Source organism: Camellia sinensis, chromosome 3 (genome assembly GCF_055761805.1).
Source record: "Camellia sinensis isolate YWXY chromosome 3, ASM5576180v1, whole genome shotgun sequence".
NCBI classification, from domain to species: domain Eukaryota; kingdom Viridiplantae; phylum Streptophyta; class Magnoliopsida; order Ericales; family Theaceae; genus Camellia; species Camellia sinensis.
Window position 1 is genome coordinate 186,185,677 of NC_138963.1, and position 15,386 is coordinate 186,201,062.

General features: G+C 34.3%; 1 protein-coding gene and 1 long non-coding RNA gene across 15 annotated transcripts; one reads left to right on the top strand and one right to left on the bottom strand.

Moving 5' to 3' along the window:
• Positions 1–3,980: 3,980 nt before the first annotated feature.
• On the top strand, positions 3,981–14,010 carry LOC114283875 (mediator of RNA polymerase II transcription subunit 15a). 14 transcript variants are annotated; one of them, XM_028226738.2, is made up of 7 exons: positions 3,981–4,182; positions 4,276–4,345; positions 4,474–4,575; positions 8,166–8,277; positions 8,546–8,666; positions 13,301–13,335; positions 13,819–14,010. In XM_028226738.2, the coding sequence occupies exons 2-6, from the start codon at positions 4,305–4,307 to the stop codon at positions 13,327–13,329; spliced, it is 405 nt and encodes a 134-aa protein (XP_028082539.1). In that variant the 5' UTR covers positions 3,981–4,182; positions 4,276–4,304; the 3' UTR covers positions 13,330–13,335; positions 13,819–14,010. The 14 variants fall into 14 exon arrangements, with proteins under 14 accessions (XP_028082539.1, XP_028082541.1, XP_028082542.1 ...); XM_028226739.2 differs by having other exon boundaries at positions 4,040–4,182; positions 4,477–4,575; XM_028226742.2 differs by having other exon boundaries at positions 4,045–4,182; positions 8,576–8,666.
• On the bottom strand, positions 11,264–12,438 carry LOC145820872 (uncharacterized). Its single transcript, XR_014362909.1, has 2 exons — positions 12,306–12,438; positions 11,264–11,341 (listed from the first exon to the last, which is right to left on the bottom strand). It is a non-coding gene; the product is annotated as an uncharacterized LOC145820872 (long non-coding RNA).
• Positions 14,011–15,386: the final 1,376 nt, after the last annotated feature.

Consider the following 15,386-nt stretch of genomic DNA (forward strand, 5'->3'; position numbering starts at 1 on the left):
TTTTTTTTTTACTTTTGTGAGAGAAAAAATGAAATGATTATGAATTGAATATGACATTTTATATATAGTTATTTTAGCCCAAATTTACTTCTCAAACGGACCCATAATATGCCAAGATCCCACATAAGAAACTCAAAGTGTATGACACTTGTTGGGCAATGAGCAACACATAATTTTTCAAACGAAAATTGCTTTATAGCTTGAAAATTTGGAGGCTCAAGTGGCCTGAATGCTCTTTTTTTCCTTCTCTTTTCTCTTTGAAATAGAGAGGCGAGATAAGAAAGAGAGAGGGAACAGAGAGAAAATGAAAGAAGAGAGAAGAAGAAAAGAAGAAAGGGGAAACAGAGAGAGAGAGATATATACAAAGATCTATGTGTGTATACACACAAAGGAGGGTTGCGATGGGCGACGTTGATGGCAGCGCTGGTGGGGGAAGGGTTTGCGACAGTGATGGCGACGCCTGTAGGTAGGAGTTCTGGCTGTCTCTCTCTTTTTCTCTCTCTCCCTGTTCATTTCTCTTCTCTCTTTTTCTGTTCCCCCTCCATCTTCTCTATTTATTCTCTCTTCCTTCATATTCTCTCATTCTCTCTTTTTCCTCTTTTCATTTTTCTTTCTGTTTCAGAGAGAAAACATATAGAAAAGTTAGGAGGGAAAAAGAAAAGAAAATGAAAAAAAAAAAAAGTACCAAAATGACGTTGTTTTAGCACCTCGAGCCATTCGAGCCACAAGTTATTCGAACTACATAGCGGGATTGTTTTTCAAACACACACACCCTATAAAATTTCAAACTAGTGGTGAAAATTACCAATTGCGTCGATATCAGCAAAACCCCTCTCTCTCTCTCTCTCTAGGTTTCTCTATCAAGGTAATTCGTCTTTCTTTGCCCCCCCTCTCTCTCTCTCTCAGTGGCAAAATGGAATCGATCTAACAGCTCTTCTTCCTTTTCATGTAGCAAAAATTTGTTGATCGACCTCTATATACATGGTCTTCAGCTTCCGATCAGCTAGCAATTCTGAGTTTCAACATCCGAATTTGATTATTGAGTTTCTAGGGTTTTTTTAATTTTTTTATTGTGTTTGGTTTTAATTAATGTTTTGAAATTTGAGTTTATTCTTTATTTTTTTAACGTATTTTTTCAAATATTTTAAGCGAATTTTTTATTTTCTAAATGCCACATAATTTAGATACACCTAAAAACTAAAATATTTGTGAAAAATATTTTAAAAATTCAATAAATATACAATAATAGAAAAATATACTGAATTTTTATATTTGATGATTTTTTAAATTTTTTTTTTCACAAATATTTGTATTTTTAAGTGTATCATTTAAAAATATTTTCATTTTTGATAAAATACCAAAAAATAAAAAAATCAAAGTGTATGACACACTTCCTTTTTTTTCTTTTCTTTTTTTAATTTGTAAGAAAGGATACTTATTGGTGATATCATTGTAACCCTTACCAGACTTACACCAATTCAAAGGAAGGGGCTAACACTAAGGTAAAAGATGAATGTATCAACCTAACACAAGAGGTAAAGTCACAATAGAAATGCAACATAGGGCTCGTTTGGCATGCTCCTTGGGGCTAAAATAGCCATATAAAACAAAATAGATTATTTTAGCTAAATAGGACAAAGTGCCTGTTTGGCAGAACTTAAAAGCAGCTTATTTCAGCTTTCAGCTTAATTTAAGCTATTTTGATGTGTTTGGTTTAGCTTATAGCTTATAGCTTATAGGTTTTTGGAAGTCAGAAATCAGCTTATTCTTTGAGTGGGGCAGAAGATGCTTAATTTATAAGTCAGAAATCAGCTTATGTTCATAATTATAACCTATAAGCTGTTTAGGCATAAGCTATAAGCACTTTCCCACAGCTCTACCAAACAGGGCTAAAATGTTACATTCAACCCATAATTATTTCATTTTTTCTCTCACAAAAGTCAAAAAACTATCACAAACGAGACTTTTTAGCCACAAACTAAAATAATCAAAAAAAATAAAAAGCTAAAAGTCAACCCACATCTTAAACGAACTCATAATCAACTTTATCGTTTAAAAAACGAACGGTTAGTCACACCCAAAAATTAAGCCCTACTTAATTATGTAGAAAGGTGACACATTTCGACTCCACCACCACCCCAGCAATACATGACACATTTGTTGGGCAGAACTCAAATTGCATGACACACTTGTTGGCCACTACGTATGTGATACACTTGTTAGGTACAACTCAAATTGTGTAACACACTTGTTGGGCACCACATAGAATTTGTTTGGGATGTGAGTTAACTTTTTTATTTTTTAGTTTTTTAATTATTTTAGTTTTGGGTTAAAAAATTTCGTTTGGGATTGATTTTTTTGACTTTTGTGAGAGAAAAAATAAAATAATTATAGGTTAGATGTGACATTTTATCATATTTAGCTAAAATGATCTATTTTGTCCTTGGGAAGTAAGTTTATGGGTTTTTTTGGCTATTTTAGCCACAAAAGACAAAATAGGCTATTTTAGCCATAACAAACAAAAATCACATCCAACCCATAATCATTACACTCTTCTCTCACAAAAAAAGTCAAAAAGCCAAAAAGCCCTTCCCAAACCAAGCTTTTTAGCCCAGGCTAAAATAGCCAAAAAAGCCAAAAAGTCAAAAAGCCAACCCACTTCCCAAACGGAGGCATAATTATTCAATCGTGTTACGTAGCTCGAAAAATCAAGTCTCGAATGACCCGATTTTTTTTCCTTTTTCCTTTTCCTTTCTTGCCTTCTACACAGTTTCCCCCCCTCTCTCTCAAACAGAATTCCACATAGTTTCCTTTCCTTGCCTTGATTTTTTTGTTTTGTGCTTCGATAAAGTAGATACAAAATGAGGGAACAAAATGGGTTTGAGTTTTGAACAAAATAATCCCAAAATCACTATCCAAATCCACAGAATCAAAATCAAAATCAATCTACAGAATCAAAAACACCAAACCCAAAAATCAAGATCTAGCTTCGGCCTCTCTTTCAGCCTTTTTGTCTATGGCAATCTCTGTCCTCTGTTCCTCTACTGGCGCCGATCACTGTCTCCTCTGTGTATACACACATATTTGTTCTTTTCTCTTTTTCTCTTCCTCATCTTTCTCTCATTTTCTCCTTCTTCTCTTCTCTTCTCTATCTTCTCTTCTTCTTCTCCTTCTTTTATTCTTATTCTTCTGTCTGTTCTATAGAGAAAACAAAGGGAAAGAGGAAGGGAAAAAAAAAAAAAAATCCAAAATGACATTGTTTTGGATAATCGCACCATTCAAACTAATTTTTTTCAAACTACCAAGCTTTATTCATAATTATGTTAGTCCAAATTTACTTGCCAAACGAATCCATAAGAACATTCACAATGGGATAGCTAAATTGTTTGTTAAAGTGTGTTATATGACAAAAAGTGATAAAAGTGGAGCCCAAAAATATGTTAAGGTGTGTTAAGAGTTTGTTAATTTTAGAGAGTGAGTGGTGGTAAAATCGATGTGCTAAGGTGTGTGTTAAGATATATATTAACTGTATATACATATAAATAGTAAATAAATATATATATATATAACCATGACGATGGATCGAATATTATATATATATAAATAACTCCATACATGTCTTCTTCTTTAGAGCTCTTTTGATAGATCGAATATATTATATATATATGTATATATAAATAACTTCCTACCGGTCTTCTTCTTCCCTCCAATTTTTTTTTTTTATTTGGTTCGGGCGTCCAGACATTCGGAGGGATGACCGGCCGGATGACCCCATGGTACTTCCTACGTCCCCTCTCTTTCTCATTCGCTGGCTAAAATGCTAACCACAGTTAATACACAAAACTAATAATTGACACTAACAGACCATTTAGCTAGTCCATTACAACACAAAATAGTATTTTGAACTAATTAAAAATTAGCAACTGACGCTAACACAATATTTAGCTACTCCATACAACATTTAGCTACTCCATTACTGTGCTCTAATATGCTAAGATCACCAAATAAAAACTAAAAACTCCTGTGTGTGACACTTGTTGGGCAATGGGCAGCACATAATTTTTCACACACAGCCACCCTATAAAATTCCAAACAAGTGAAAATTACCAATTGCGTCGATATCAAGCAAAACCCCTCTCTCTCTTTCTCTGTCTCTCTCCCTCTCTAGGTTTCTCTGTCAAGGTAATTCTTCTTCCTTCGCCCCCCCCTCTCTCTCTCTCTCTCTCTCTCGGCAAAATCGATTCAATCTAACAGCTCTTCGTCCTTTTCATGTAGCAAAAATTTGTTGATCGACCTCTATATACATGGTCTTCAGCTTCCGATCAGCCCGTAGTTCTGAGTTTCGGTATCCGAATTTGATTATCGAGTTTCTAGGGTTTTTTGGAAATTACTTTTTGTTATTGTGTTTAATTAAGGAGTGTGGTCTGGGTGTGTTTGATTAATTGGTTTTGTAATTGTGATGGATACCATCAGCAGGAGGAGGACTGCTCAAGGCTGCTCTCAACCCACCATGGACGCGGGTGATTGGAGGACCCAATTGCGACCCGATTCTCGACAAAGGATTGTCAATAAGATGTGAGCTTTTCTTCCCCTTTTCTACTTTTAATTTTGTAAATAACAGTTTAAGATTGTGTTGGATTGTGATTTTGTGTTGGGAATTGTAAGAAAAAAAAGGGGGGAAATTACAAATAATAGTGTTACTCTAAATTTTTAGTTTTTGTCAATTTAAATCCTAATTTTTTGATTTGTTTTTAATTGAAATTATTTGTCTATTTTTATTAAGTAAAATTCACGGAAAAAAGTGATATTTTAGTGATTAAACTCAGCGGAAAATGTTATTTAAAACATTTTATGTAAACTAAATTGTGTTTAATAATTAAAATACTATTTTTGTGCGAGTTTACTTAACAAAAATAGACAAATGATTTAAATTAAAAATAAATTAAAAAAATAAAAATTCCGAGTTTATTTTATTACAAAGGTGAAACCGTAGTTTTTATTTTTGTTTTTGTTTTTTTTTTTTTTTGTAATTAACCCAAAAAATGAAGGAAGAAAAAAGTGGATGAAGTATATGGTAATGTTATGGTACACATCCCTCAAAAGGTGTGTACCATATGCATGCATTTTTGTGGTATATGTTACGTATTTTTGTAATAAATGTCAAGTATTTTTTCTGGTAGAGTTACATCAATTTGTGGCAGAGTTATGTCAATGTTACGTATTTTTCTGGTAGAGTTCCATCAATTTCTGGGCAATGACACATCAAGTTGCCACAAAATGTGTAACTTTATTTTTGAATCACAAATTGCCGTAACTCTATCAAAAAATTACATAACATTTACTACAAAAATACATAATGTGTTGCATATTGTACTCACCATTTATATATATATATATATATATTCCGAGTTTCCTTTTTTTTTTTATTCCACAAACTCAAGATCCAAGCACAACATAAAGGAATTCATAATTGAGATGTGAGTGTGTTTATGCTGGGATTTTTTTTTGGATACTGAGTTGAAGCATTGCATTGAGTCTTCTTTACTATTTTTGTTGCCAATTTTGGTCTTTCCCCCTTATTACTACTTTCAAGTTTTTATGTTGACAATGTTACCATTTTGTAATACAGTTAGTCTTTGTTGCTTATGGTCAAACTATCTTATTCATTTTTCTTTCATTTTGTGGCTAATAGTGGTTGCTATTTGTGCAAATAATGTCAAAAGGGTTAGTTAAGTACTCAATCAATCCTCCGAACCCGAACCCTATCCAATGAGGACTGAATTGTGCGTCCTTCACTTTGTTTGATCATATATCCATCTCAACATTCCCATTTCACCCAAGCTAGTTTTATTAACATGTTTCTTACTTGTTTGACATTGTGTCCCATATGGTATGTTGTAAAGCTTATATCATAAAATTTTTCTTTCTACTTTGTTGGTTTACATTCTTCACTAAATACTATTGAGGCATAACACTCTACTTAACCATCCTTTTTTTCAAAACAATGAATGATATCTCCAATTTTTTTCCTCCCTGAATAATTGAGTTTAGTATGAAAATTGTTCACTCTTTGGTTTTTGTTATTCTTAAAACTTTATCTACTTGTATTTCTAGCTTTAGTCAATTTAAAAACTATGCAAGAGTATTTTAGCTTTGGATGAAATATTCATATATATGGTATGTAAATATATTGTGTTCTACATTTTAAAAAAATGGTTATGTTAGTGTGTCTGTGTTTCTTAGTGCATTATTGTAGTTGTTGTGATCAACAATTTTCATCCCCTAAACACTTCCTAGCCTCAATAAGATTATTTTCAGATCATAAAAGCTTCTATGTGCTTCTTACTCAATACAATTCTTATTTTGCATACCCTAATTTCATGAAGGAATTTGTTATCTCCAGTCTCTATATGGTCGTTATAAACTTAAGGTTTCCAAATGATTTTCCTCCAACAAGCAGCTTCTCCAACTCTCTTTCATTTCCTTACCTACATATCATTGTTTTTATACACTTCTCCTTTGGCTTAGCAAGTCTACACATTCTTTTCTCCATCCTTTTTATCTAGCTTGGTATATGAATTTTCATATCTCATATGCTTTAAAATTAATGACTCTTACTATCTTTCTGTTTTTTTTTTTAATACACATTTGTGGCTTCTAAAATTCTCCTTATTTGTACTTTCTTGAAGCTTTCATAACAGTAAACAGGTCCTTTTTACTTGTCAAAAAAGTGGGGGAATATATATATATATATAACCTTGTGTTTTCACTACGACTTCGACTTCGGCTTTGACTTCCACTTCACTACCTGATTTCCATTGAGAACATTACTCCTTCCCTGTTAAATTACCAAGAAATTCATTTCCCATTCTTGTAACACATGCAACCATCCTAGCATTATATTCCTAGAATCGTAATCCCGCTGCACTTATTTTGACATTTTATCTTTAAACAACTATGGCCATGTTTGGTTTGTATTTGTGAAACAATTTTGAAAAATAATTTTCTAGAAAGAGTTTACAAAATTTGAAAATTTCTTTGGTTGTATGTTTTGAAAATAGTTTTGGAGTTTGGGATGATTTATTTATGTTTTTGTAGTTGAATAGATGTGTGTGAGAGAAAAAATGATTGATTGATGTGTAGTAGAAATAAAAGTGATTTTGGAATTTTTTTTTTTAAAAATTTTCAAACAACAAAATTTTGAAATTTTTTCTCAAAAATTGTCTCTCAAGAGACAAACCAAACAAGGCTCATATTTTTTGTCCTGCTGCCACTTGGTTTGTAGGGCTCTAATCTCTTTTGTCTTTCTTGCTTTATCCCCCCTGAACCCTTCTCGTAGAATCACTTTGTAATCTTTGTATATTAGTCTTTCCACTTTTCTAGTGAATAAAAACTATATGACTCTTAAATATGTGAACAAATTCATGCCTATATATGGATATGGACATATATGTTGGTGTATTTGTTAATTTGTTTGAATTATATGCTGTTGCCGTTTGAAAAAAGAAAGGACATGTACATTAATAACAGATCCCAAATGCCCTGGTCTGCTCATCTCCAACTTCTGTATGGTTGGGTTGTTCAAATTTCTTGCTTTCAAATTCTAGATTTTATTGAATTTGAATATTGCTCTATGCAGAACTTGAGTGGAAACTGGCTACAATGTATGGTGCTGCTATAATCACTCTCATATCATTTTATGATCTGCCCTGTGATAATCGGAGATCCACTAAAAGATTGGCTGTGGATTCACTCATAATTCTAAAATTTGTAAATGGAGAGTATGACTGATGGCCCTACATTGGTGAATTAATGGAATTATATTATCTATATATTATGGTCTAAAAGAGATTAATGTTCAATTCCTGAGACACTGTTAAATTTTTCTGAGCTCGAGGAATATTGAATGAAGTCTCTTGTTTGAGGCTTGAAGGCATTATTAGGGTCTAAATAATAACATGTTTTTCTTGGATCAAGCTTTTAATTTCTTATTATTTATTCTATGTATTTTAAATTTGAGAATGTTGTCCACACTTTAAATTGTTGTATTCTATGTATGCTTTTTATTCTATGTATTGGATCAAGCTACTTCATTTTTTTTATTCGATAACTGCATGGTCGGTTAACCATTTCATGTGGGCATGTGAACCATTTCATGTGGGCAGAATGGACACTTTGAAGAGGCATCTTCCCTTTACTGGAGAAGAGGGACTGCTTGAACTCAGGAAGATTGCTGTAAGGTTTGAGGAGAAGATCTACACTGCTGCCACAAGCCAGGTATATCCATCATTTTGGGCATCTTTTGATTCTTTTTATGTATATGATATGTAGCATTTGTTCATTTGTTTCTTTGTAAATTTGTAAAATTTAGACTTCGCCTTCTATATTTGTATGAAGAAGAAATGGTCTGTTGGTTTTGTATAGAAATGAAGAAGAAGAAGAAGAAGAAGAAGAAGAAAAAGAAAGATCTGCATTTTACCTTCTATATTTGTATAGAAATGGTCAGTTGGTTTTTTGGCTTTATTTTCTTGATTTCTAACTGCAGTCTGATTATCTGCGGAAAATATCTCTGAAGATGCTGACGATGGAGAACAAACATCAGAATTTTGTTGCCAGCTCTCCACCGTTGAATGCTGCCAGTAATATCACAAAGCCTCCACATACAGGTAATAGCATGAAAGATTTATTTGTTTTCGTGCTAACATGAACTGAAGTATACTTTTCTTTTTCAGCAAATACATGTGGTAGATATCTGGTATTCTGGATGTCATATTGTTTTGATACCTCACATTGTTGTGTTTTTCTGTCTCATCTTTTTTCGTGGAGGAGTTTGCTCTTCTTTTTCCCATTCTTGCTTATGTATATTGGTGAGCAGTCCTGGGGAAAATATTTATTTTCTAGTTGTAATTGGCTGCTGCAGTTTTGCATCATCACAATCATCACAATTACCACCTCAAACACCACCATCATTATACTACTTTCATTTTATTTATTTCCTTATATATATATATAAAGATTCTAAGCCTTTGTACAATAGGTATGTAATTACATAAAGCTCAAGCAATACTCTACAATGATCAAAATTTATAAAAAAGCTCAACACGAATGTTTTCTCCTCTAAAATCAGCAAGAGCTCAAAGGTGATTCACACAAAGACCCTTTACACCAAAAATGAAAGCTATGCCAGACATGTCTTGGAACTTTTGCAACCCCAACTCAGTTTCCTTAAAAGGCAGTGTTTGGCAACCTGTTGGTCAGGCTATTTTAGCCTCTTTTACGAAAAAAGCCATGTAGCCTGACTGTAGCTGAGGTACCAAGCTTCTATCCAGCTGGATGTCACTATGTTGGTAGAAACTAGAAAGACATTTTTCCCTTTGTGTAGCTCATATCCAAGCTGCTGTCCAGCGTGATGTCACCAACTGAATTCATTTATTACAAACAAATTTGTGAACCTAAGTCAACAAAGGTTGGATGGTGGCAGTGGCATTACTGCCTTTTGTATTTTATTGTTTTTTGTATGGCAGTTTGGTCATTTTACATTACATAGTCATTTCAAACACATTTTTCAATACAACAACTCAAATAAAAATTCATCCCATCTTCCCAAACACAAAAACTAAAATAGCCTACTAAAATAGTCAAATAGCCAAAAAGCCCTATGAAGCACGGACACTTCTCCGAGGGCTTCGTACCAATGTCGGACACGCGTCGGACACGCGGTGGACACGTGTCCGACCGCGTGTCCGACACGTAGCAGAGAGTGTCCCCTTTTTTTTTTAATTTTTTTACATCCGGACACGTTCCGGACACGTTATAGACACTTTCAAGACACGTTCGGAGGGTAATTTCACAATTTACAAAACTTTTTTGGGGCAATTTGTAAATAAGTAAAACAGAAATATCTGCCCTAATTCGATTAGCACAGAATCTAAGGGAGAACATAAGAGAAAGGAAGAGACAGGGAGGACCTGGTTGCTCGTCGGTTGTCTCTGCTCCTCGTTGATCGTCGCTCCTCGTCGGTCGTCACTCGTGTCTTGTCGTCGCTCGTCGTTAATGTGCACACTGCTCTTCTTCATTCTTCTTCGTCGATCTTCTTCTTCGTTCTTCCTGTTCTTCGATCTTCTCAGTTGCTGTCTCTCTCTCTCTCTCTCTCTCTCGCACCCTTTTCTCACTCTCTCTGTTTGATTTCTTTTCTTTTATTTTTTTATTTTATATAATGAGTTAATGAGTTATTTTTTCTTTTATGTATACTGATCCCTCTCTCTATCTTTTTTTTTTTTTTTTTCTATTTTCTTTTTTCTCTCAATTGTGCCTCTATTATTTGAGTATATAATATTTTTTTTTGGATTAGTTTTATTAATTTTAATAATGTATGCTTATTAATTTTATTATAGGAACCAATTTTAATAGTGTTATTTTGTATATTTTATTACATTTTAATGATTTTTTTATAATTTTATGACATATAATAAATAAAATTAATTATATATATATTGAACGTGTCCTAGCGTGTCGTGTCCTCCATTTTTTGAAAATTTGCGTGTCGGTGTCATGTTCGTGTCGTGTCGCGTGTCCGTGCCTGTGCTTTATAGAAGAAGCCTAAAAAATAGTCACTTCCCAAACACCCACGTGCATTTGGTCTTTTCTCTTCTTGAACACCCCGTGATACTCAAGACATATATGATTTCTTATTGCTCTTCCCCTTCCCCCCCGTTGGACCCAAAAAGAAAACACTCTTCAGGCTGACATTACCTTTTGGACCTAAAAATGCTCAAAAACAAGCTCAATAACTCCATTGCCACCCTGCTATGAATCAACAAATGATCTATAATTTCTTTTGCTTTGCGGAATACGCAACACCAATTAGAGTCTAAAGCCTATCTCTTGTTCAAATTATCACTGGTAAGAATGGAATCTAAAAATTTTATCCGATCAAAAAATACCGCCTTAGTTGGCACACTCCCAAATCTTAAACAATCATTGAAGAAAATGAACTCCTCCTTACCTCTCCAATAATAAGATAATGGAAGGATCTCATTGTGAAAATCCCGTTGCCATGATTCCACCTCAACCAGTCCACCCCCGTTCCTTGGTATTGTAACCCCATAAAGCTGCTCAAAGAACTCATTTATTGCATCAACTTCTCAAATGGATCCGTCTAATAAAGAAGGGTTTCTCACCATACTACAATATGGAACCCTCAATAATTTGCAGCTACAGCAGTACTAGCAGCAACACTATCACTACTAGAAAAGAGGCTATTTGTGTTGACTTGATGACAAAACACAGACACAAATCATCTTTAAAGAGGAATTATTTACGATGGTAGCTCTACTGTTGCCTATGAAGCACCGACACGTCCCTAGGCCTCACGTACGAGTGTCGGACACGGATACGCGTCGGACACGCAGTAGACACGTGTCCGACACTCTCTCTAATGTATCCCCCCTTTTTTTTTGAAATTTTCCAGTCGGACACGCCATGGACGCGCCGGGACACTCTCTAGACACGCGTGAGTGGATTGAAGAAGCCCTAACTGTTGCAGAGGAGACAGAGGAAGAGAGAAGGAGATCGATGGAGACAAAGGAAGAGAGAAACCCTAATTGTTGCAGAGGAGACAGAGAAAGAGAGAAAGAGATCGAAGGAGACAGAGAGAGAGAGAGAGAGAGATCGAGGGAGGAGATGAGACAGAGAAAGAGGGAAAGAGAGAAAGAGATTGAGGGAGAAAGAAGCCTAACCTGTCAATCGAAGAAGCTGAGGTGATATTCTCCTTCTTCTTCTATTCGTCTTCCTCCCTTTCGTCTTTGCTTTTCTTCTCCTCCCTTTCGTCTCTGCTTTTCTGACTCTCTCTCTCGCTCTGGTCTTTGCTGATCCCTCTCTCTCTGTCCTTTTTTTTTTTTTTTTTCTATTTTCTCTTCCCTCTTATTACCATGTCTGTCTCTCCCCACTTATTCTTTTTATTCTTTTTTTCTTTTTTACGTCTTTCTTTTGTAAATAAATAATATAAATAAATACAAATAATATATTTATTTTTTAATTTTACATATAATAAATAAAATAAATAAATAAAATTAGTATATTTTTTTTAATTTTACGTATAATAAATAAAATAAATAAATAAAAATAGTATATATTTTTTAATTTTACATATAATATATAAAAAATATATATATATATATATATTAAACGTGTCCCCAGCGTGTCGTGTCCCCTATTTTTTAAAAATTTGCATTTTTGCATGTCCGTATCGTGTCCGTATCGTGTCGCGTGTCGCGTGTCCGTGTCCGTGCTACATAGACTGTTGCAAATAGTAAAGTTTTTTGAGACAACATATTATGGCCATTGCAAATTTGTATTTTTTGTTGTATATGTATATATAAAGTTGTATTTGTTGAAAATTGTTACAGATTTTCTTATATGAAATTCCATTTATATCATCTAAAAGTAATACCAAAAATAAAAAATCCACCATTCATGACGGAGGACCAAATGAAATTATGGGCTAGTAGATCTTCCATTGTTTTTATTTGTGGCATAGTAATTGATTATTGCTCTAATCTGTTTTTCTGGTCATGATCAATGATGATTCAGCCAGCTATTTCACTTGCGCCTAAACTACACTTTTTAACATATCCATCCACTAACATGTTATTTACATGATTCCATGACTTTGATAATGGAAAAGTAGCTTGTTAGTTGGAGATCAGTGTAATTAGGCACAAAGAGAAGCAAGCAACCACCAACATGTTCTGCCAAAGTGCTGCCCATGAGGATCATCTGGAGCTAAATTAAGTTCATATGCCTTTCCGAGGAGTGTTTCTACCTATTTTTCCTTGGTTGATTCATGACGCTTGCCACACTTCACTGTTTTAATCTCGTGCATAATCCTCCTGAGCACATTCAAATTTGTATCGAGATTTGTTTTCATGGTAATGTCTTCATTGTTGTCCCAATGAAACATTTACAAAGAGACTCTTTTATGTTTTTCCATGGCTGATATCAGAAATTAGAGTATATGTGCCAATAGTAACCCATTTGTCCCCAACTTTTATTGCGTGAGATATGTTGATTTAAGACTAAAAACCAGAATTTGGTTCATGACTTGATTATGAAAAATTTGGATTCTAGTCACGTAGGACAATGTAGATATCATAATAGGATTAGTAGTAGGTAGATTAGCTTTTTTTTGAGGTACATGTAGTCAGTAAATTATCACTTCCCACACCCTATAATTTCTTTGCTTTAAATGTCTGGGCTTTCGGCTCCTCTTCTAAGCTTGGTGTCTTTCTTTTTGTTCCAGGAAAAGTGCACTGCGGCTCTAAAATTTGACCACCTGTAATGTTTTTATGCTCCTCTTCTTCTTTTTGTTTTTTGTTTTTTTAAGCAGATATGCTTAATTTTCATATCATTTTTTTTAAAGAAAAAAACTTCGATGAATAAAATCACTTTAGATTGGTAATCAGATGATAGCTATGATTTGTTGACACAATTATATCTTGGTTTGTTTAATTGTTCGAAGATCAATGCTTGCCTTATATGGTGGTGCTTTGGACTATATCCTCATCCAGGGTGGGGGGAAGATTGTAAATATAATTGATGTAACTGAAAGTTAATCAAATTTTTGTTTCATTCTTGTCATAAAATTTGAATTCTTATTAGTTGTTAATTTCTGTGGTTTTTAATATATCTCTAGACTTTCTCCATCCATTTTGTTTGGCGGACATTTGATGTATATTTATTTATTGTCGGCTTTTTTCACTTTTTATATTATATGTGTCATATAATTATCATATCTCAAACTCTCCTCTTTTTGTTCAGGTGCTGCAGAAAGTTGAGCTGATGTTGGGATGTGATGGATTTTTGTTCATAAGATATGATGGCTTGTTGGACATTTTCCTATTTGTTTATGATTTTACTGCTGTCTGAACATGAATGTTGGATAATATGAACATACTGTTTGCATAATCATATATATATATATATAGTATTAAAAGTAGAGTTTATTCTAAATTTTTTTCTTCTCTTATGTGGCATTCTATAGGGCACTCGAACCAAAAGTCTAAAATTGGATTTCTTTTGTCCAAAAATTCATGCGCTAAATAATAATGTCTAAAAGGACATGCTCTTATAAAATGACTAAACTATCCCTCCATATCTTCTATCCATCCTACACGTTGATATTATCTGTCTCTCACATCAGTCTCTCTTTTCTTCTTAGACCCCTCTCTCTCCCCCCCTCCCCCACTTTTTGCGTCTTCATCTTCGTAGTTGAGCCATTGCACTGTTGCCGATCTTGCCATATGACCCAGCCTTAATTCATCTTTCTCCACTGAATCACTAATCTTCTCTGCCAATTAGTTGTCGTCGGAGCTCCTTTCTACCATGATCATCATGGTATCTCTAATTATAAGGCCTTAGGGTTATAACTTTTTACAACAACTTAAGAGAGAGAGAGAGAGAGGGGCAATCACAATGTCTTCATTGTTGTCGTTGCTGTTTGTTGTCCTCTCCAGATCTGGTCATGTCTCTAAGGCTAGTTACCTTCGAGCGATGCAGAGTTCCAGATCTGGTCATTTCTCAGCTTAGAGACGTGTATACCTCCTCACCTGGATGTTGCTGCATCATCATCTTCGTCTCGGCCCAGATCTGGTTGTCGTATTCATCTCGGCCAAGCGAGTTCGTCGAACTCAAGAAATGCCTCGCGGAGAGAGAGGGAGAGAGATCGATCTGAAAGCTTTGATCTCTTTGCTTTGGTTTATCACGTTTTGGCCTCCCCAACTTTGCAAAGCTTCAATCACGTCCTTCCAAATCTAGGTCTCTCTCTCTCTCTTCGATGTGACCACTCCTCCGATCTCTTCCTTTGATTTCCTTATTGCCTCTGTAAGTCCTAGTGGGTTCTCCACCGTCGATGCGATATGTAGTGTTGTCAGATCCAATGACGCTCGCATTCTCTTGCTCTGAGTCTGGATGGTCGAATTCACCAAACAACTTACTTGAGAGTAATATGGTGCTTATCTTAAAGGGTGAATTTCAACAGATTAGTAGTTTTGATGTATGATAGAATGCTAGTTAAGAGGAATATGGTGCTTTGCTTTGTTATTATTGTCTCTGTGATTGTATGTGGTACATGTCCAATTCTCAAGCTTGAAGGAGTATTTTTTGGTTTTGTAGTTAAGGTGACTGACAGAATGTCTAGCTAAGAGAAATATTTTTCCTGTTCTTGAATTTCTTTCATTGTGCTGGTTGTTGTTGTTGTTGATGGCGATGATGATGATGAAGAAGAAACAGATTGCAGATAGGACATATGTGTTCAAAATTTTAACAGATAGAGGTTTAGTGTATTTCAATCACAAAGATTTAAATTTTAATAGATAAAAAAATATATA

What these genes read in the sequence shown, in the direction of transcription:
- LOC114283875 (XM_082917501.1), top strand. Translation starts at nt 4,305, where the DNA reads ATGGTCTTCAGCTTCCGATCAGCCCGTAGTTCTGAGTTTCG. An exon ending in GCCCGTAGTTCTGAGTTTCG is followed by an intron (nt 4,346 to 4,473) that starts GTATCCGAATTT and finishes GGATACCATCAG; the next exon opens with CAGGAGGAGGACTGCTCAAG. An exon ending in CAAAGGATTGTCAATAAGAT is followed by an intron (nt 4,576 to 8,165) that starts GTGAGCTTTTCT and finishes TCATGTGGGCAG; the next exon opens with AATGGACACTTTGAAGAGGC.